We start from the raw sequence: 13,771 nt of genomic DNA, 5'->3' as shown, positions 1-13,771 counted from the left end.
ACCATGGCTGATGGGATTCATTTAAAATTATTATTTTAAAAAAATGTAAGTGTCATTTTTAAGTAACATTTTCGAAATGGGGCACCGGGTTAATCGTTGCTTGAGGCCTCAGAATTCGTAAACCCGCAGTGCCCTTCAAGGGCCCTTTATTTTGCTTGTCTGGTCCTGGATCAGCCGTGTAACATTTTTCCCTCACCGTCCCTGAACCGGAAACAGAAATGTAAAAGCAAATTGAATAACATATATTTTATAAATATATAGTTTAATTTTCAATTCATTTGAATTTACAAAATGAATATTAATGTATTAAAATCTCTTAAAATGAAAAAAGTTTTGAAGTGGCGAGACCACTTGACTTCCTTTCCGGGTGCTGCCCATCAAGCTCGCCAGAGTGAGAAAAAAAATATTTATTGAGTATTGTCATTCGAAATATGTAAATTGAAATGCAAAAAGAGCAATATGTCACCTTCAGCCTTATTCGATAAACATCATCATTCAGTAGACTGTTTAATAATGTTACTCGTGCTGTACTCGTCGAAGTTCGCATTAACATCTTGCTTTGCACCAATGTGATGGCGAACTGCTGCTTTGAGTGTTGTTTAGCTCATAAAATGATCATTCAAATCAAATACATTGCAGTTGTTTGTACTAATCTTGACTCTTTATTATAGGTTACAAAGGTGCTGGGAAGAACCGGCTCCCAGGGACAGTGCACCCAGGTGAGTTCACACATGTTCAGTATCATATGAAGCATGTGGTGCAGCTTAGATAAATCCATTCTGAGTTACTTTAACACAACTAATTTATTGCAGGTTATTGTCAAGTTTTCACTTCACTGTGATGTCCAGGCATTGCATTAAGCTTTGCTTTATATCCTTAATGTCAAGAGATTGTTTTGTAGGGGATAAAGTTCAGATTTGGAAGCCACAACTCCTGTGGGTGAAAATGCTGTTTGATTTTTGTCATTATTTGGTTGCTGGACTGATGGAAATAAATGAACATGGCACATAATGTTGAAATATAGCAGATGTTCATGGATGACAGCAACAGATTTATCATCAGGAACGTGAAGGGCCCAGTAAGAGAAGGTGATGTCCTGACACTTCTGGAGTCTGAAAGAGAAGCCAGGAGGCTTCACTAGGTTAGTATAACTGCACTCAATCGATGGTCGTTATGCAATGGTCACTTTTCATATGGTTTGTTGAAAAGGAAAGAATTATACATATTCTGCTTCATTTTGTATGATCGATATTGGAGACATTCTTATCACTAATTGTTACAATTTCCAATATGCCACTTTATGTAAATAAAATGTAATTATGCATTTTAAAATTGTAAACCAATTTAGAATCTGACTGAAAAGTGTCCAACTATTTGAAAACTAGTCGGCATCCCACTTTTTCCCAGTTGCTGAACAATTGTCTCTTGCATCATGATGTAATTTCTAATATGTCTGTTTTTCTCAGCAGTGCATATGTGCAGACCTGCCATGGCCAAACCTGTTCTCGTGGAGCACATCAGCACCAGCTCTACAGTTGTCAGTACAGTGTCACTTGTGCACAGTTTTAAATCAAAAATCTTTGTGAATAAGTTGGTCTCTCTTGGTTGAATTCAAGATTTAAATTTATTACATTGGATTTTCATATAGAATAAGTCTGGTGAACTAATGGCTCTTTTTCCCAGTCTAAGTATTAAAATTTGATGTTCTTAAATTCCTGCTTGGCTGATTGGTTGGACAGTATGATTTATGTTGTATAGAATTTAGATGTGAAAATTCAGGCAGCAAAGGTTTTTTTTAACTTGTTACCTGAATTGACTTTAGGTTCTGTAGGCTTAAACGCAGTGTAACACTCTTCTCCATGGAGGGAAGGAAGACACAAGAAACAGGGCTTTCAACTGCACCGGTAAGGCTTTTAAATTTATGCCCTCTTACCAGTTTACAAGTTTACAATAATCATCCACTGTAACACATACAATTGACAAGCTACTCAGTAGGGCTTTGTCCAACTCTCTCCCTCTACTGGAGGTTCTGTAGCTGCTTTTTATGCCGCTCTCCCCATGCTCACTGAAAATAGAGACAGGTGTTAGACATAATTTAGCTCAGGTGCAAGCGCCCTTACCGCTTTCCCTCCCGGACGGGCGCTTGACCACACCCCTGCTGCCACAAGCAGTGATAAGTTTAAAATTATACTTGTAAACCCCACAAACTCCTGCAGTATAAGCACCCTTGGAGAGAAAAGGCAGTTTTAATGTTGGCTAGTTACACACAGTACTGTGCAGTTTACTTAACTGCATATCATAAAATACATTAATTTGTTATGTTCATATTTGTAAAGAGGCTCAAAAAACAAAGCATTCTAATTTGGTGTCAAGATGACAAGACGCTTGTCCAAGTGAAAAGTAAAACATGAAGATTTAGGCCAAGAGCGTCACTGGCAAATTTTCCGATTCTCCTTGTTTAAATGTATTTCTCTTTAGAGTAAGTTGCAAGGAAAGAGGTTTGGCTGTAGTTGTATTTAGTTCTATTTTCATAATATGGTGTTATATAGGGGTCTCCGACATGGGGGGTTGGTTGTCTCCGAGGGGTGCCGTGTTTACAAATGCAGCTGTTTTTCCAAATAGTTATTATTTTATGTTTTGATTTGCTTATTTCTTCAACAGTTATTGGCTCAGCATGGCACATGCATGTAACTAAATGTTTTTGAAGTATATGAGCGTGCAGGCTTGTTTGTTGTCAACTACACTACAATAATCTGTTTACATTGGTGTTTTAGACCTGTAATAAGGAAGTAAAAACTGGTTTGCCTCCTAAAATTAAAGGTGCACTCAGTAAGTTTTTGTTCATGTCATCTTGGACTTACACTGACATCCAGGGGCTTGGAAGCAGCAGCATTCAAAAGCAATTGTTTTCAGTTGCAGATACCATTGTATAAATTCACAGTTAGCCATATTTAATTAAAGGGAAAAGTGAAAGTGTCCAATAACAGCGGTGCCTGAGATTAAGCAAGTATTATTTGGCTGGTCATCAGAATCCGAATCAGCTTTATTGCAAGTATGCTTACACATACAAGGAATGTGTCTTTGTGACAGGAGCTTCCAGTGCACAACAATACAAAAACAGCAGCAAGACATAAAAAAAATAAAATAAAAAATAAAAATAATTTTAAATTATACATATATGTACATACACTCAGACACACACCTAGTGCAAATCTATTACAAATCCGTTATATTAAGAACAAAAATACAGTGTATTATGTACAATGCAATGTATGTAATGACAGAAGTGGATATGTTGGATAATATAAATAGACTTCGCTCTGTATTGCACATAATTATTGCTCAATGGGGCAATTTTAACTGTTCATGAGATGGATCGCCTGAGGGGAAAAAACATGTGATCCTAACATGGCAGCCCCCATGAGGGGACCCTCTGCATGTAGAATAAACCACATGTTATAAGGTTACTGATATAAGTCTTAATCTCATGTGAGTCCTCATGGTTTTATACATGTTTCAACATTGCAATTAATTTCTTTAAAAGTAAAACTTTTTAATGTGGAAAAATAACCGAGTGCACCTTTAAGGTTAAACTAGTAACACTTCATAATGGAAGAGTAAATAACATATGATCTCGCGGATCGGTAGTTTGATACCCCTAGTTAAGTAGGTTATGAATGAATTAATGAACAACATGTGCTCAGATTTCTTAACAGAGTCAATATTCATAGGCTGTGCACGAGATGGCGCTATTGATTCAAAGGATGATGACCTGTTGCAGACAGAAGCCAGATATTTATGATCTTGCTTTAAGGATCTTGATTTTTTGCAGATGTTTAGGTCAGAGGCACATGGTTTGTTTTGATTACAGTCTTCTGGTGTCCTGTGTCACAAAATTAAATAAATAGTTCTGGACCTCAGGCAGGTGTATTCTCAAAACTCAAAGAGTAGTAACACATACAGTCTTTACTATATACTTTAAAGTCTGCTCTTTGTATTTTATGTCAATCTCAACCACTAATGTACTATAGTTAACGTAAGTGTTGAAGTCAAAACTTGTTAAATAATCAATATTACAAATATCACAATTATTTAGTAAAAGGGACATTGAACATGCCATGTATTATTTTAATCAATAGCACTTTTCTTTCTATGAATCCCAAATATTGGGTTTATTCATGTACAAACTAAGGTTGAATCAAATCCAAGCTTTTGCTAACATTTACACAGATGCAAATAGCTGTTTATACCGGGCCAAAGTACTAGGTCATTTCAAACTGCTTTTTAGAGTTAAGAAAACATCAGTTTCTTTTCTCAAAGCCATGTTTGCTAACACTGTGTTTAGTTTAATTTGCATTATTTGTATTTTACATCTAAGAATGAGGCCTGTATACACAATTGTTACTTATAGTACATTAAAAACAATGTTCTTATGTTATGCAAAGTGCATTTAAATAACTATGCCTTACACATTCTATACATAAAAAAAAAAAAAAAATGGACTGAACGTTTCAGCTAAATCTGAATTACAGTCTTACCACAACAACATTTCAATTTCTCTAATTAGGAGCGTTATACTACTTGAACTAATGACATCAAAGTTCCTGTTGGATTGCCTCCAACAATATTTGAAAAGAAGGAATAAAAACAATTAACTTTTTTGCATGTAGTTCTGTGTCCTGTTTATGCACTGTGACCTAAAATGAAGGTGTATTCATAGCAGATAAGCGCGTGGCATAGCAATAGTATTCTGGGTAAACGATTACACAGATACAAATCCCCCTCCCTGTCTTGATGACCCTGAGTTCTCATCTTTCTCTCAGAGAAAAACACGGGGGTGACTGTCGGCCAAACTCACCAGGGTTTGTCATCTGCAGTAAATATCCTAGTGGTGTACAATGGATGAACACAAGAGAAAAGGGACAAACATGGATAGAACTGTTTTATTATATTGTCACAGACATTTGAAGATCATATTTTTGCAGAATGTCATTTATTTTCTATTATTACATAATTCTCCAAATCATTTATTCAGATTGGTCAATCACACTATTCTGCAGTGAGCAGTCACAATTTCTCATAATGACCGCTAAGCTGTAAAGTGCCTGGGCATTTGATTTATTGCATAGCTGGGCAAGTTTCATGTCTTCTGTGTCCGAGTGATCTCTTTCTTCCCACTTCATCATTTCAGCTTTTAGCATTCAGCATTTATGTATTTGTTAGTATAGACATGTAATAAGAGGGATAATGTATAGTCAGCCAGACAATGTTGAAAAATAATCATCTTCAGGGTGAAACAAAACCCTTCAGTTTTGATTGAGGATCTTGATCGCCTAATCAGAATTATCTCTTTAAAATAATGTTCCATTTGTAAACATTAGTTAACATGAACTAACAATGAACAATTGTATTTATATTAACTAATATTAAAAAAGATTAATAAATGCTGTAAACATATATTGTACATTGTTTGTTCATGATACCTAATGCATTAACTAATGTTGAAGACTGGAACCTTATTAAAGTGTTACCAGATTTATTTTGCAAAAAAGTCGACTGACTGTAAACACTCACTTAATTTTTAAGTAATATATGCAGAATGCAGTGGGGTATTCCAACCATCATATAAAATGCAATCCCCAACTGAACTCCAAGTTTCAATTTATTTTTTTAGTACTACTACTTTTAAAAGAACCAATTATAATGTCAATATAAGAAACAACCCTGACCAGTTACATCATAGACCTGTAACCTTTGTGCAGTCTAAGTAGGGCAGCTGTTACTTACAGTCTACATCCACTGAATAATAGCACTGTGCCAATGGAGCATTGAGATTCACTTGGGTCAATGAGCAGAGAGGCCTGACTCTTCCCTGTTTCCTTTGTGCTGGCAGGGTGCACATTGTAGTGGTGCAGTACTACAGGAAACCACAGTGATTTACTGCCTCTGGCTCTGCGACTGACCCTTGTTTATGATGTTATTTTGAGCAGTGGAGGCCCCAAGGACAGTTTTAATAATTTTAACAGAGCACAGAGGTTACTGTAGGAGATTTCGAGCACCCTTTGACCTCAGTAATGTGCCCAAAAAGACCTTTTGAATAAAAGCTTTACATTAAAACAAAGTGCTCTGGCCCCAGCTGTATCAAAATGTTCCTGAATGAATCAGTTTGGTTAACGTGATACTTATATGTATTGGACCCTGATCTTTGAAACCTCATGCAGCTACATTAACATTTGTGTGTGTGACACATCATCAGGGTTCGGGTGTGGAAAGGAGGAGACGGGAGCAGTGACACACTTCAGGCAAGGCTTTCATATTCTTTGCCTTTGTGTGCAGCATAAGCACTCTTTTCAATGTTTTCACTTATGGCACTTTCCACTGAACATTAAGGTTCAACTCGACTCAACTTGCTTTACTTTTCTGAGCTTGCTTTTCCACTGCTGTTTTGTGCCACCTCAAGTGGGTGGGATTATAGGCTGATCGTCATAGTTGCGCCGCCTCTACCATGACATCCTCTTAAACGTGACACAAAACAATAACACGACCGCTAGCTGTTAGCTACTAGCTCATTGTGCTGCATAAAGCAGTTGCTGCATGGTGATTTTACACAAGTGTAACAGTTAAATTGGCCTGGTTGTTTTAGAAGCAAGCTTTCCAGTAGCTGCACAACTAAAAAAGTGAAGCTTTCAAGCAGAGTATAGAGTTAACATACCATCCTCCATTGTAGATTCCAGCCATGGCTGAGTCCAGGGCACTCCCATTGCTCGCCGGTCTAGATATCGTCCATTTGGTCGAACCACTTCCACTTTTCCTTGATGGTTCCATAGTCACTTTTAACTTATTTTTTACTTTTCCCTACACTGTTGGTAGGTCCAGAGGTAGCCATGTGCGGCCAACAGCTGAGACACTTCCTGAAAATTTTTTAGTTCTGCGTCGCTTCGTTCATCGCTAATGAGAGGAAAGTCTGCACCTCGTTTATTGACCACGGCGTGGTTTTGCAAACAGCCATTTCTTTTTACAATTCCAAAGTCACGTGAACAAATGACACTGCTATCTCTGTAACAAATTTTAAAACTAGCGGGTTGATGTCCCGTGTCGCTGGTAGTGACTATTCTCTCTGACCAATGCGTGATCTGCAGGGTTTTGACGTCACATTTAGTATTGGCTCTGCTTGTTTGGAACCTCGACCGAGGTGGTACTAAAAAAAGTACCAGGTAACAGGTACTATCCACAGTGGAAAACCCCCAAAAAGCAAGTAGAGTCGAGTTGTATCGTGCAGTGGAAAAGCCCCATTAGTTCAATAATCAACACTATTCAGAATAAACCAACTTCTTCACAATCCTCAATAGATCAAACACTCAGTGTAAACAGACACCAACGCTACACATTCGTTCTCTCTCTGTCATCTCTGGCGTGTTTGGCTGGTTTTAAGGGCTCTGTCCACCATCACTCTAATGAGAAACAGCTGTTAGAAATCATGCCAACTGGGGCCTGGGTAGCGACGCTGACTACCACCCCTGGAGTCGTGAGTTCAAATCCAGGGTGTGCTGAGTGACTCCAGCCAGTTCTCTTAAGCAACCAAATTGGCCCCGTTGCTAGGGAGGGTAGAGTCACATGGGGTAACCTCCTTGTGGTCACAATTAGTGGGTCTTGCTCTCAATGGTGCGCGTGGTAAGTTGTGCGTTGTTTTAGAAGCGGAGGCAGCTGAGACTTGTCCTCCACCACCTGGATTGAGGTGAGTAACTGTGCCACCACGAAGACCTACTAAAGTAGTTGGAATAGGGCATTCCAAATTGGGAGAAAATTGGATAAAAATAATAAAATAAATAAAAATAAATCATGCCAACAAGCTTGACGATCTACACCAATCCCTCTCTACTGCAAACAGACACACGACCACGCCCCCCATCCCCAAAGTGTACAAATATTTTATTTCATTAATGTAATTTCATGTATGATATTTAAATTAGAGGAACCAAATATGCTGCTCCTTAATTGAAGTTCTTGTTTTGTGTTAAGACAACAGCAACATATTTTTCAGCAGCAAGACTTTCAGTGTTTTCAAATACTTGGGAAATAAGGCAAGGTTCAAGGTTAATTCTGATGTGGTGAGCCTGCTAAGGTCTTGTATTGCATACCACAAACAAGCCTGATTAGACAATGCATGGCATTACAAAAAAGGAATAAGTACAAGCGACAATGTTGCTTTAATCTGTGAAAAATAAGTTTGTTATCTAGACTTGACTCTTACTGTTATTGTTTTAGATCACAGAGTTTCTATCTTTATACACAACTCTGTCTATTTAGAAAGAGATCTAAAATGAGTTATACCATTGGTCTGTTGAATGCTTGATTCTGATTGGTTGACAGACGTTCTAAGGTGGTGTGCAATTATTTTCCAGTAAATGCATGAAGTAGTTCCAGGTCTTGACTGCATTGCAGTTTCATATCACTTCGTCAAATTATTTCAGTTATTTCAAAGAGCCGTACAGGCTACCACAGAGCTAAAACAAAGACATTGGTTAAGTACATTGGATAAGAATGACAAACAATGTTTATAATACTATTTATTTAAATTTCAGCTGAAAAGTGCATTTGCACTCCCACACTTTCGCTCTCGTCTCACCCAAACCAACACTCAAACACACTGACACACACACATATGTGCTTACACACATTTTGTATTTGCATTTGTATATATTGTCAGATGTTGGGCTGAATGTTTATCAAGACAGAAAAAGTTCAAGAAAATTTTACACTGTACACCAAAGGCTTGCACAACATTTCCATTCGTAATTAATGTCATTTTTACAAAATCATAATTTGGGAACTATGTATTGTGCATACATATAAACCTGCATTTCACCCCTTTCTTTCCTTGTTGAATAAAATTGACTCACATGTCGAATTAAACAAATGATATGCCTCCTCTTGTTCAGAGCATAGAGCAACTACGACCAGGGCCCTTACACGCATTGAGGGAAGGGGGTCTTAGCCCTTCTTTCAGGGGGAGAAGACCCTGCGGAGGCCACACCAACCCGGCAGTGGAGGCAAAGAGTGGCGAATGCAACACATGGCCTGTTAGGACCTATGTGGAAAAAGTTGGTGCGGTGGTAGATCCAGCCTCGTAGAGGGGGGAAGCATACAGCACGGTGACCGAGGCAGCTGTAACTGCCTAAGGGAGACACGGGGGTCCGCTCGTGAGGGGACAGTACCGGGGAATTACACACAGGGGGAGTCCGAGCAGGAGGCCTTACCTGTGGAGCACCTATTCCAGTACAGGGTAGCCTTCGGGTACCCGTAGTGGCTTGGGTCGGCGAGTTCCTCCGCTGAACTGCGGACCCAAAGGGGCTAGGAAGGAGTCAACCAGCGGCCTGAAGATGGGGTCTCCTGGGAACGGAGGCGCACTATTTTACCTCGGCTGAGGGAAAGGGCGCTAGGCGCAAGCGATTCACCCGGTCAGAACGTCAGCGTGTTACCGAGTTCTACGGACTCGGACCTGAGAAAACACGGGACGATAATGACTCAACACGGAGATTGTAAAACCTCAAGAAAGTGTTAGGTGTTGCCCACCCTGCTGCTCTGCAGATGTCTGCTAGGGAGGTGCCCCTGGCCAGTGCCCATGAGGATGCAACACCCCTAGTGGAGTGAGCTCGGACCCGCAAGGGGGGCGCGGCCTGGGTGTGATAAGCCAATGAAATGGCGTCGACAACCCAGTGGGCAAGCCTCTGTTTGGAGACAGCGTTCCCTTTACGCTGTCCCCCGAAGCAGACAAAGAGCTTCTCAGAGCGTCTAGTGCTCTGCGTGCAGTCCAGATAGATACGCAAAGCACGTACTGGACACAGCAACGCACTTTTTTTTTTTAGGGTGTGGTAGGAACCTTGGGCACATAGCCCGGTCGCGGTCTTAGGATCACGTATATGTCTGCCGGACCGAACACCAGGCAAGTGTCACTAACAGAGAACGCTTGCAGGTCCCCGACCCTCTTGATGGAGGCGAGCGCGATCAGCAGGGCAGTCTTGAGAGAGAGGGCCCTGAGTCCAGCTAAGTCTAGCGGCTCGAAGGGGGGACTCTGGAGGCCCGAGAGGATGACAGAGAGATCCCAGGAGGGAAACAGGTTAGGCCGGGAGGGAGTCAGCCTCCGGGCACCTTTTAGGAACCTGACAATTAAGTCGTGCTTACCAAGAGACTTGCTGTCTACCGTGTCGTGGTGAGCCACGATGGCGGCGACATACACCTTGAGGGTGCAGGGGGACAGCCTCCTCTCCAGCCTCTCCTGTAGAAACACGAGCACTGACCGAACCACGCACTTCTGTGGGTCTTCAGCTCGGGAAGAACACCAGTCTGCGAACAGACGCCACTTTAGGGCGTAAAGATGCCTGGTAGAGGGGGCTCTGGCTTGGTTGATTATATCTATGACGGTCGATGGTAGGCCGGCTAGATCTTCCGCATCCCATCCAGGGGCCAGACGTGGAGGTTCCATAGGTCTGGGTGCGGGTGCCAGAGCGTGCCCCGTCCCTGAGAAAGAAGGTCCTTCCTCAGGGGAATTCGCCAGGGAGGGGCTGTCGTGAGGAGCGTGAGGTCCGAGAACCAAGTCCGGGTGGGCCAGTAGGGGGCCACCAGAATGACTTGCTCTTCGTCCTCCCTGACCTTGCATAGCACCTGTGCAAGAAGGCTCACTGGGGGAAATGCGTACTTGCGCAGCCCCGCAGGCCAGCTGTGTGCCAACGCATCTGCCCCGAGGGGAGCCTCTGTCTGGGCATACCAGTGCGGGCAGTGAGAGGTTTCTTGGGAGGCAAACAGGTCTACCTGGGCCTTGCCAAACCGGTCCCAATTCAGCTGGACCGACTGGGGCTGGAGCCTGCACTCTCCGCCAGGCAAGCCTCGGTTCCACCGGCCTGCGGCTGCGCGCCCGTTGCACACAGCGCACCAACCCAATTTGGAGGCGTCGGTTGTAACCAGAACGCGTCGGGACACCTGCTGCAAGGGTACTCCTGCCCGTCTGTCCAGGGTTTGAAGGTTTGGCGGCAGGCAGTGGTAACTTTCACGTTGTGCGTGCTGCGGCGCCATGATCGTCTCGGGACTCCAGTCTGGAGCCAGTGCTGAAGTGGTCTCATATGCATCAACCCCAGTGGCGCGGCCGCCGCGGAGGATGCCATATGCCCCAGGAGCTGTTGGAATCGTTTTAGAGGGACCACGGCACCTGGCTTGAAGGAAGCGAGGCATTTCAGCACTGACTGAGTATGCTCATTGGAGAGATGTGCTGTCATTGAGACTGAGTCTAACTCCAAACCGAGAAAAGAGATGCTCTGGACTGGGGTGAGCTTGCTCTTTTCCCAGTTGACCTGAAGCCCCAAAACGGCTGAGGTGGCTGAGCACCTGGTCTCTGTGCGTGCATAGTAACTCTCGGGAGTGGGCTAGTATGAGCCAGTCGTCGAGGTAATTGAGTATGCGTATGCTGGCTTCTCGGAGCGGGGCAAGAGCTGCCTCTGCGACTTTCGTGAAGACGCGAGGGGACAGAGACAGGCCGAAGGGGAGGACTTTATACTGATACGCCTGGCCGTCGAACGCGAACCGTAGGAAGGGTCGATGTCGAGGATGAATTGAGACGTGGAAGTACGCGTCTTTCAGGTCTACCGCTGCGAACCAATCTAGATGCCGGACGCCAGATAGAATTTGTTTCTGGGTGAGCATTTTGAACGGGAGTTTGGACAAGGTCCAATTGAAAACTCGCAGGTTCAAGATCGGTCGTAAGCCGCCGCCTTTCTTGGGTACAACGAAGTAAGGGCTGTAGAAACCCTTCTTCGTTTCGGTTGGAGGGACAGGCTCTATTGCGTCCTTGATTAGAAGGGAGGCGATTTCTTCGCGCAGGGAGTGGGCATGTTCGCCGTGTACTGCGGAAAAATAAACGCCCACGAAGGGGGGCGGAGACCTGGCAAACTGAATTGCGTAACCGAGTCGAATGGTCCGGTGCAGCCAGCGTGACGGGCTGGGTAGTGAAAGCCACGCCTCTAAGCTCCGTGCTAGGGGCACCAAGGGGACAAGTATTTTGGACGTACCCGGCGGGGCTTCGCAGCGGTGCGGAACAGGTAACGCGGTGTCGGGAGGCACTGTAGCGTCCCGAGGCTCTGGTGCTGAGAATAAACTCAAAGCACTTACCTTGCTCCGCGCACCCAGCGGGGGGCGGGTTCGTGACTGAGGAGGAGGTCTGATGCTGGCGTCCTCTGGACTCGTCTGAACCGGCCGGCCGGGGAATAGTCGTGGGGCTGAGGGCGGGGACACCACGTCCAGGAAGCCGTGACTGTTGAGGCCTGAAAGCAGAGTGCCGTGAGAACGGCATTTGCGGGCCATGTGCCCCAGAGACAAAGGAAATAGCTCTTTTATTGAGAATTTGGGTACCGCAGCCCCTGTTGGGGGTGCGGCAAATGAAAAAACACAGGATTCTCCTCCCGGCCCTCCACCGGGGGATGGAGCAGTCTTACCACCTCCGGAGCTAACGTCTTGGACTCTGGGTGCGTTGTCTCAGGAGCGCCTGGGAGCCTTCCGGGTCCTCGAGGGGGGTCCGTGAGACAGGGGGCGTGTGCTTCCCGCGGTTTGCTCGACGCTGGGGCTGAGAGCTGGGCCCGGGTTGAGGCAGAGCAGGAGCTTGTCTTCTGGCCGCGGGAGGATGCCCTCGGCGAGCAGACGGGGCATGGGCCGTGGCGGCAGGCTTGCGGCGAGGCATGATGTGAGAAATGGCCTCCGTCTGTTTCTTCACCGTGGAGAACTGCTGGGCGTCGGTGTCGCCGAAGAGGCCAAACTGGGAGACAGGGGCGTTGAGGAAGCGAGTCTTGTCAGCTTCACGCATCTCAACCATGTTCAGCCATAGTTGACGTTCCTGGACCACCAGTGTGGCCATCGCCTGCCCGAGCGCCTGCGCTGTGACCTTCGTCGCTCTCAGGGCGAGGTCGGTCGCTGAGCGCAGTTCCTGCAGCGTGTCGGGATCAGGGCCACCCCCGTGCATGTTGCGTAGTGCCTTGGCTTGGTGGACCTGCAGGAGAGCCATAGCATGCAGGGCGGAAGCAGCGTGTCCGGTGGCGCTGTAGGCCTTCGCGGTCAGTGAGGATGTTGCTCTACAGGTCCGGGAAGGGAGTACAGGGCGGCCCCGCCAGGTGGTAGGGCTTCCGGGGCATAGATGGAGCGCAACTGCCCTATCCACCTGGGGAATCGCCATGTACCCGTGGCGCGCTCCGCCGTCGAGGGTGGCGAGGGCGGATGAGCAGGTGGCGGTGTGACGAGTGGAGAGGGGTGCTCTCCATGAAGACGTCAGCTCATCATGCACCTCCAGGAAAAACGGGACCGGGGGGGCGAGGCTGTGAGCGGAGCCCAGACCCCAGGAACCAGTCATCCAGCCGTGATGGCTGTGGGGAGGATGGAAGGTTCCAGTCCAAGCCTACGCTGTTGGCTGCCTGGGAAAGCATGTCGGTCATCTGAGCGTCGGAATCAGCATGGGCGTGCAGGCCCGAAAGCAGCAGCCCAGGGAAGTCCTCAGCATCACGCCCTCCGATGCCGTGGCGAGCTCATCTGCTTCCATCGCAAGAGGGTCGGCAGACTGGCTGTGAGGCGAGTCGCCGCCGCCAAGAGCACAGACGGGAATCAACGAGCGTGCTGGGGTGTGGGTGGTCCGAGGGGGCGTACCCAGCGGAGCTGCACCCGCTGCCATCCCCAAATCGCCTCCATCGCCAGCCGCATCGTCCTCAATCCTGTGGGAAAAAGGAGCAACGCGGGGGGC

At 45.4% G+C, this 13,771-nt stretch overlaps 1 protein-coding gene across 1 annotated transcript; it reads left to right on the top strand.

The window, feature by feature from the left end:
* Positions 1 to 355: 355 nt before the first annotated feature.
* LOC127645683 (40S ribosomal protein S28-like) lies at positions 356 to 1,904 on the top strand (the record flags this gene model as incomplete). Its single annotated transcript, XM_052129362.1, has 5 exons — positions 356 to 391; positions 672 to 719; positions 1,025 to 1,141; positions 1,470 to 1,537; positions 1,823 to 1,904. Coding segments are annotated over 3 exons (201 nt in total), but the record flags the coding sequence as incomplete, so codon positions are not given.
* Positions 1,905 to 13,771: the final 11,867 nt, after the last annotated feature.

Source organism: Xyrauchen texanus, chromosome 6 (genome assembly GCF_025860055.1).
Source record: "Xyrauchen texanus isolate HMW12.3.18 chromosome 6, RBS_HiC_50CHRs, whole genome shotgun sequence".
Taxonomy (NCBI): domain Eukaryota; kingdom Metazoa; phylum Chordata; class Actinopteri; order Cypriniformes; family Catostomidae; genus Xyrauchen; species Xyrauchen texanus.
Note: the sequence above shows the minus strand (reverse complement) of the source record. Positions and strands in the feature narration are given on the sequence as shown.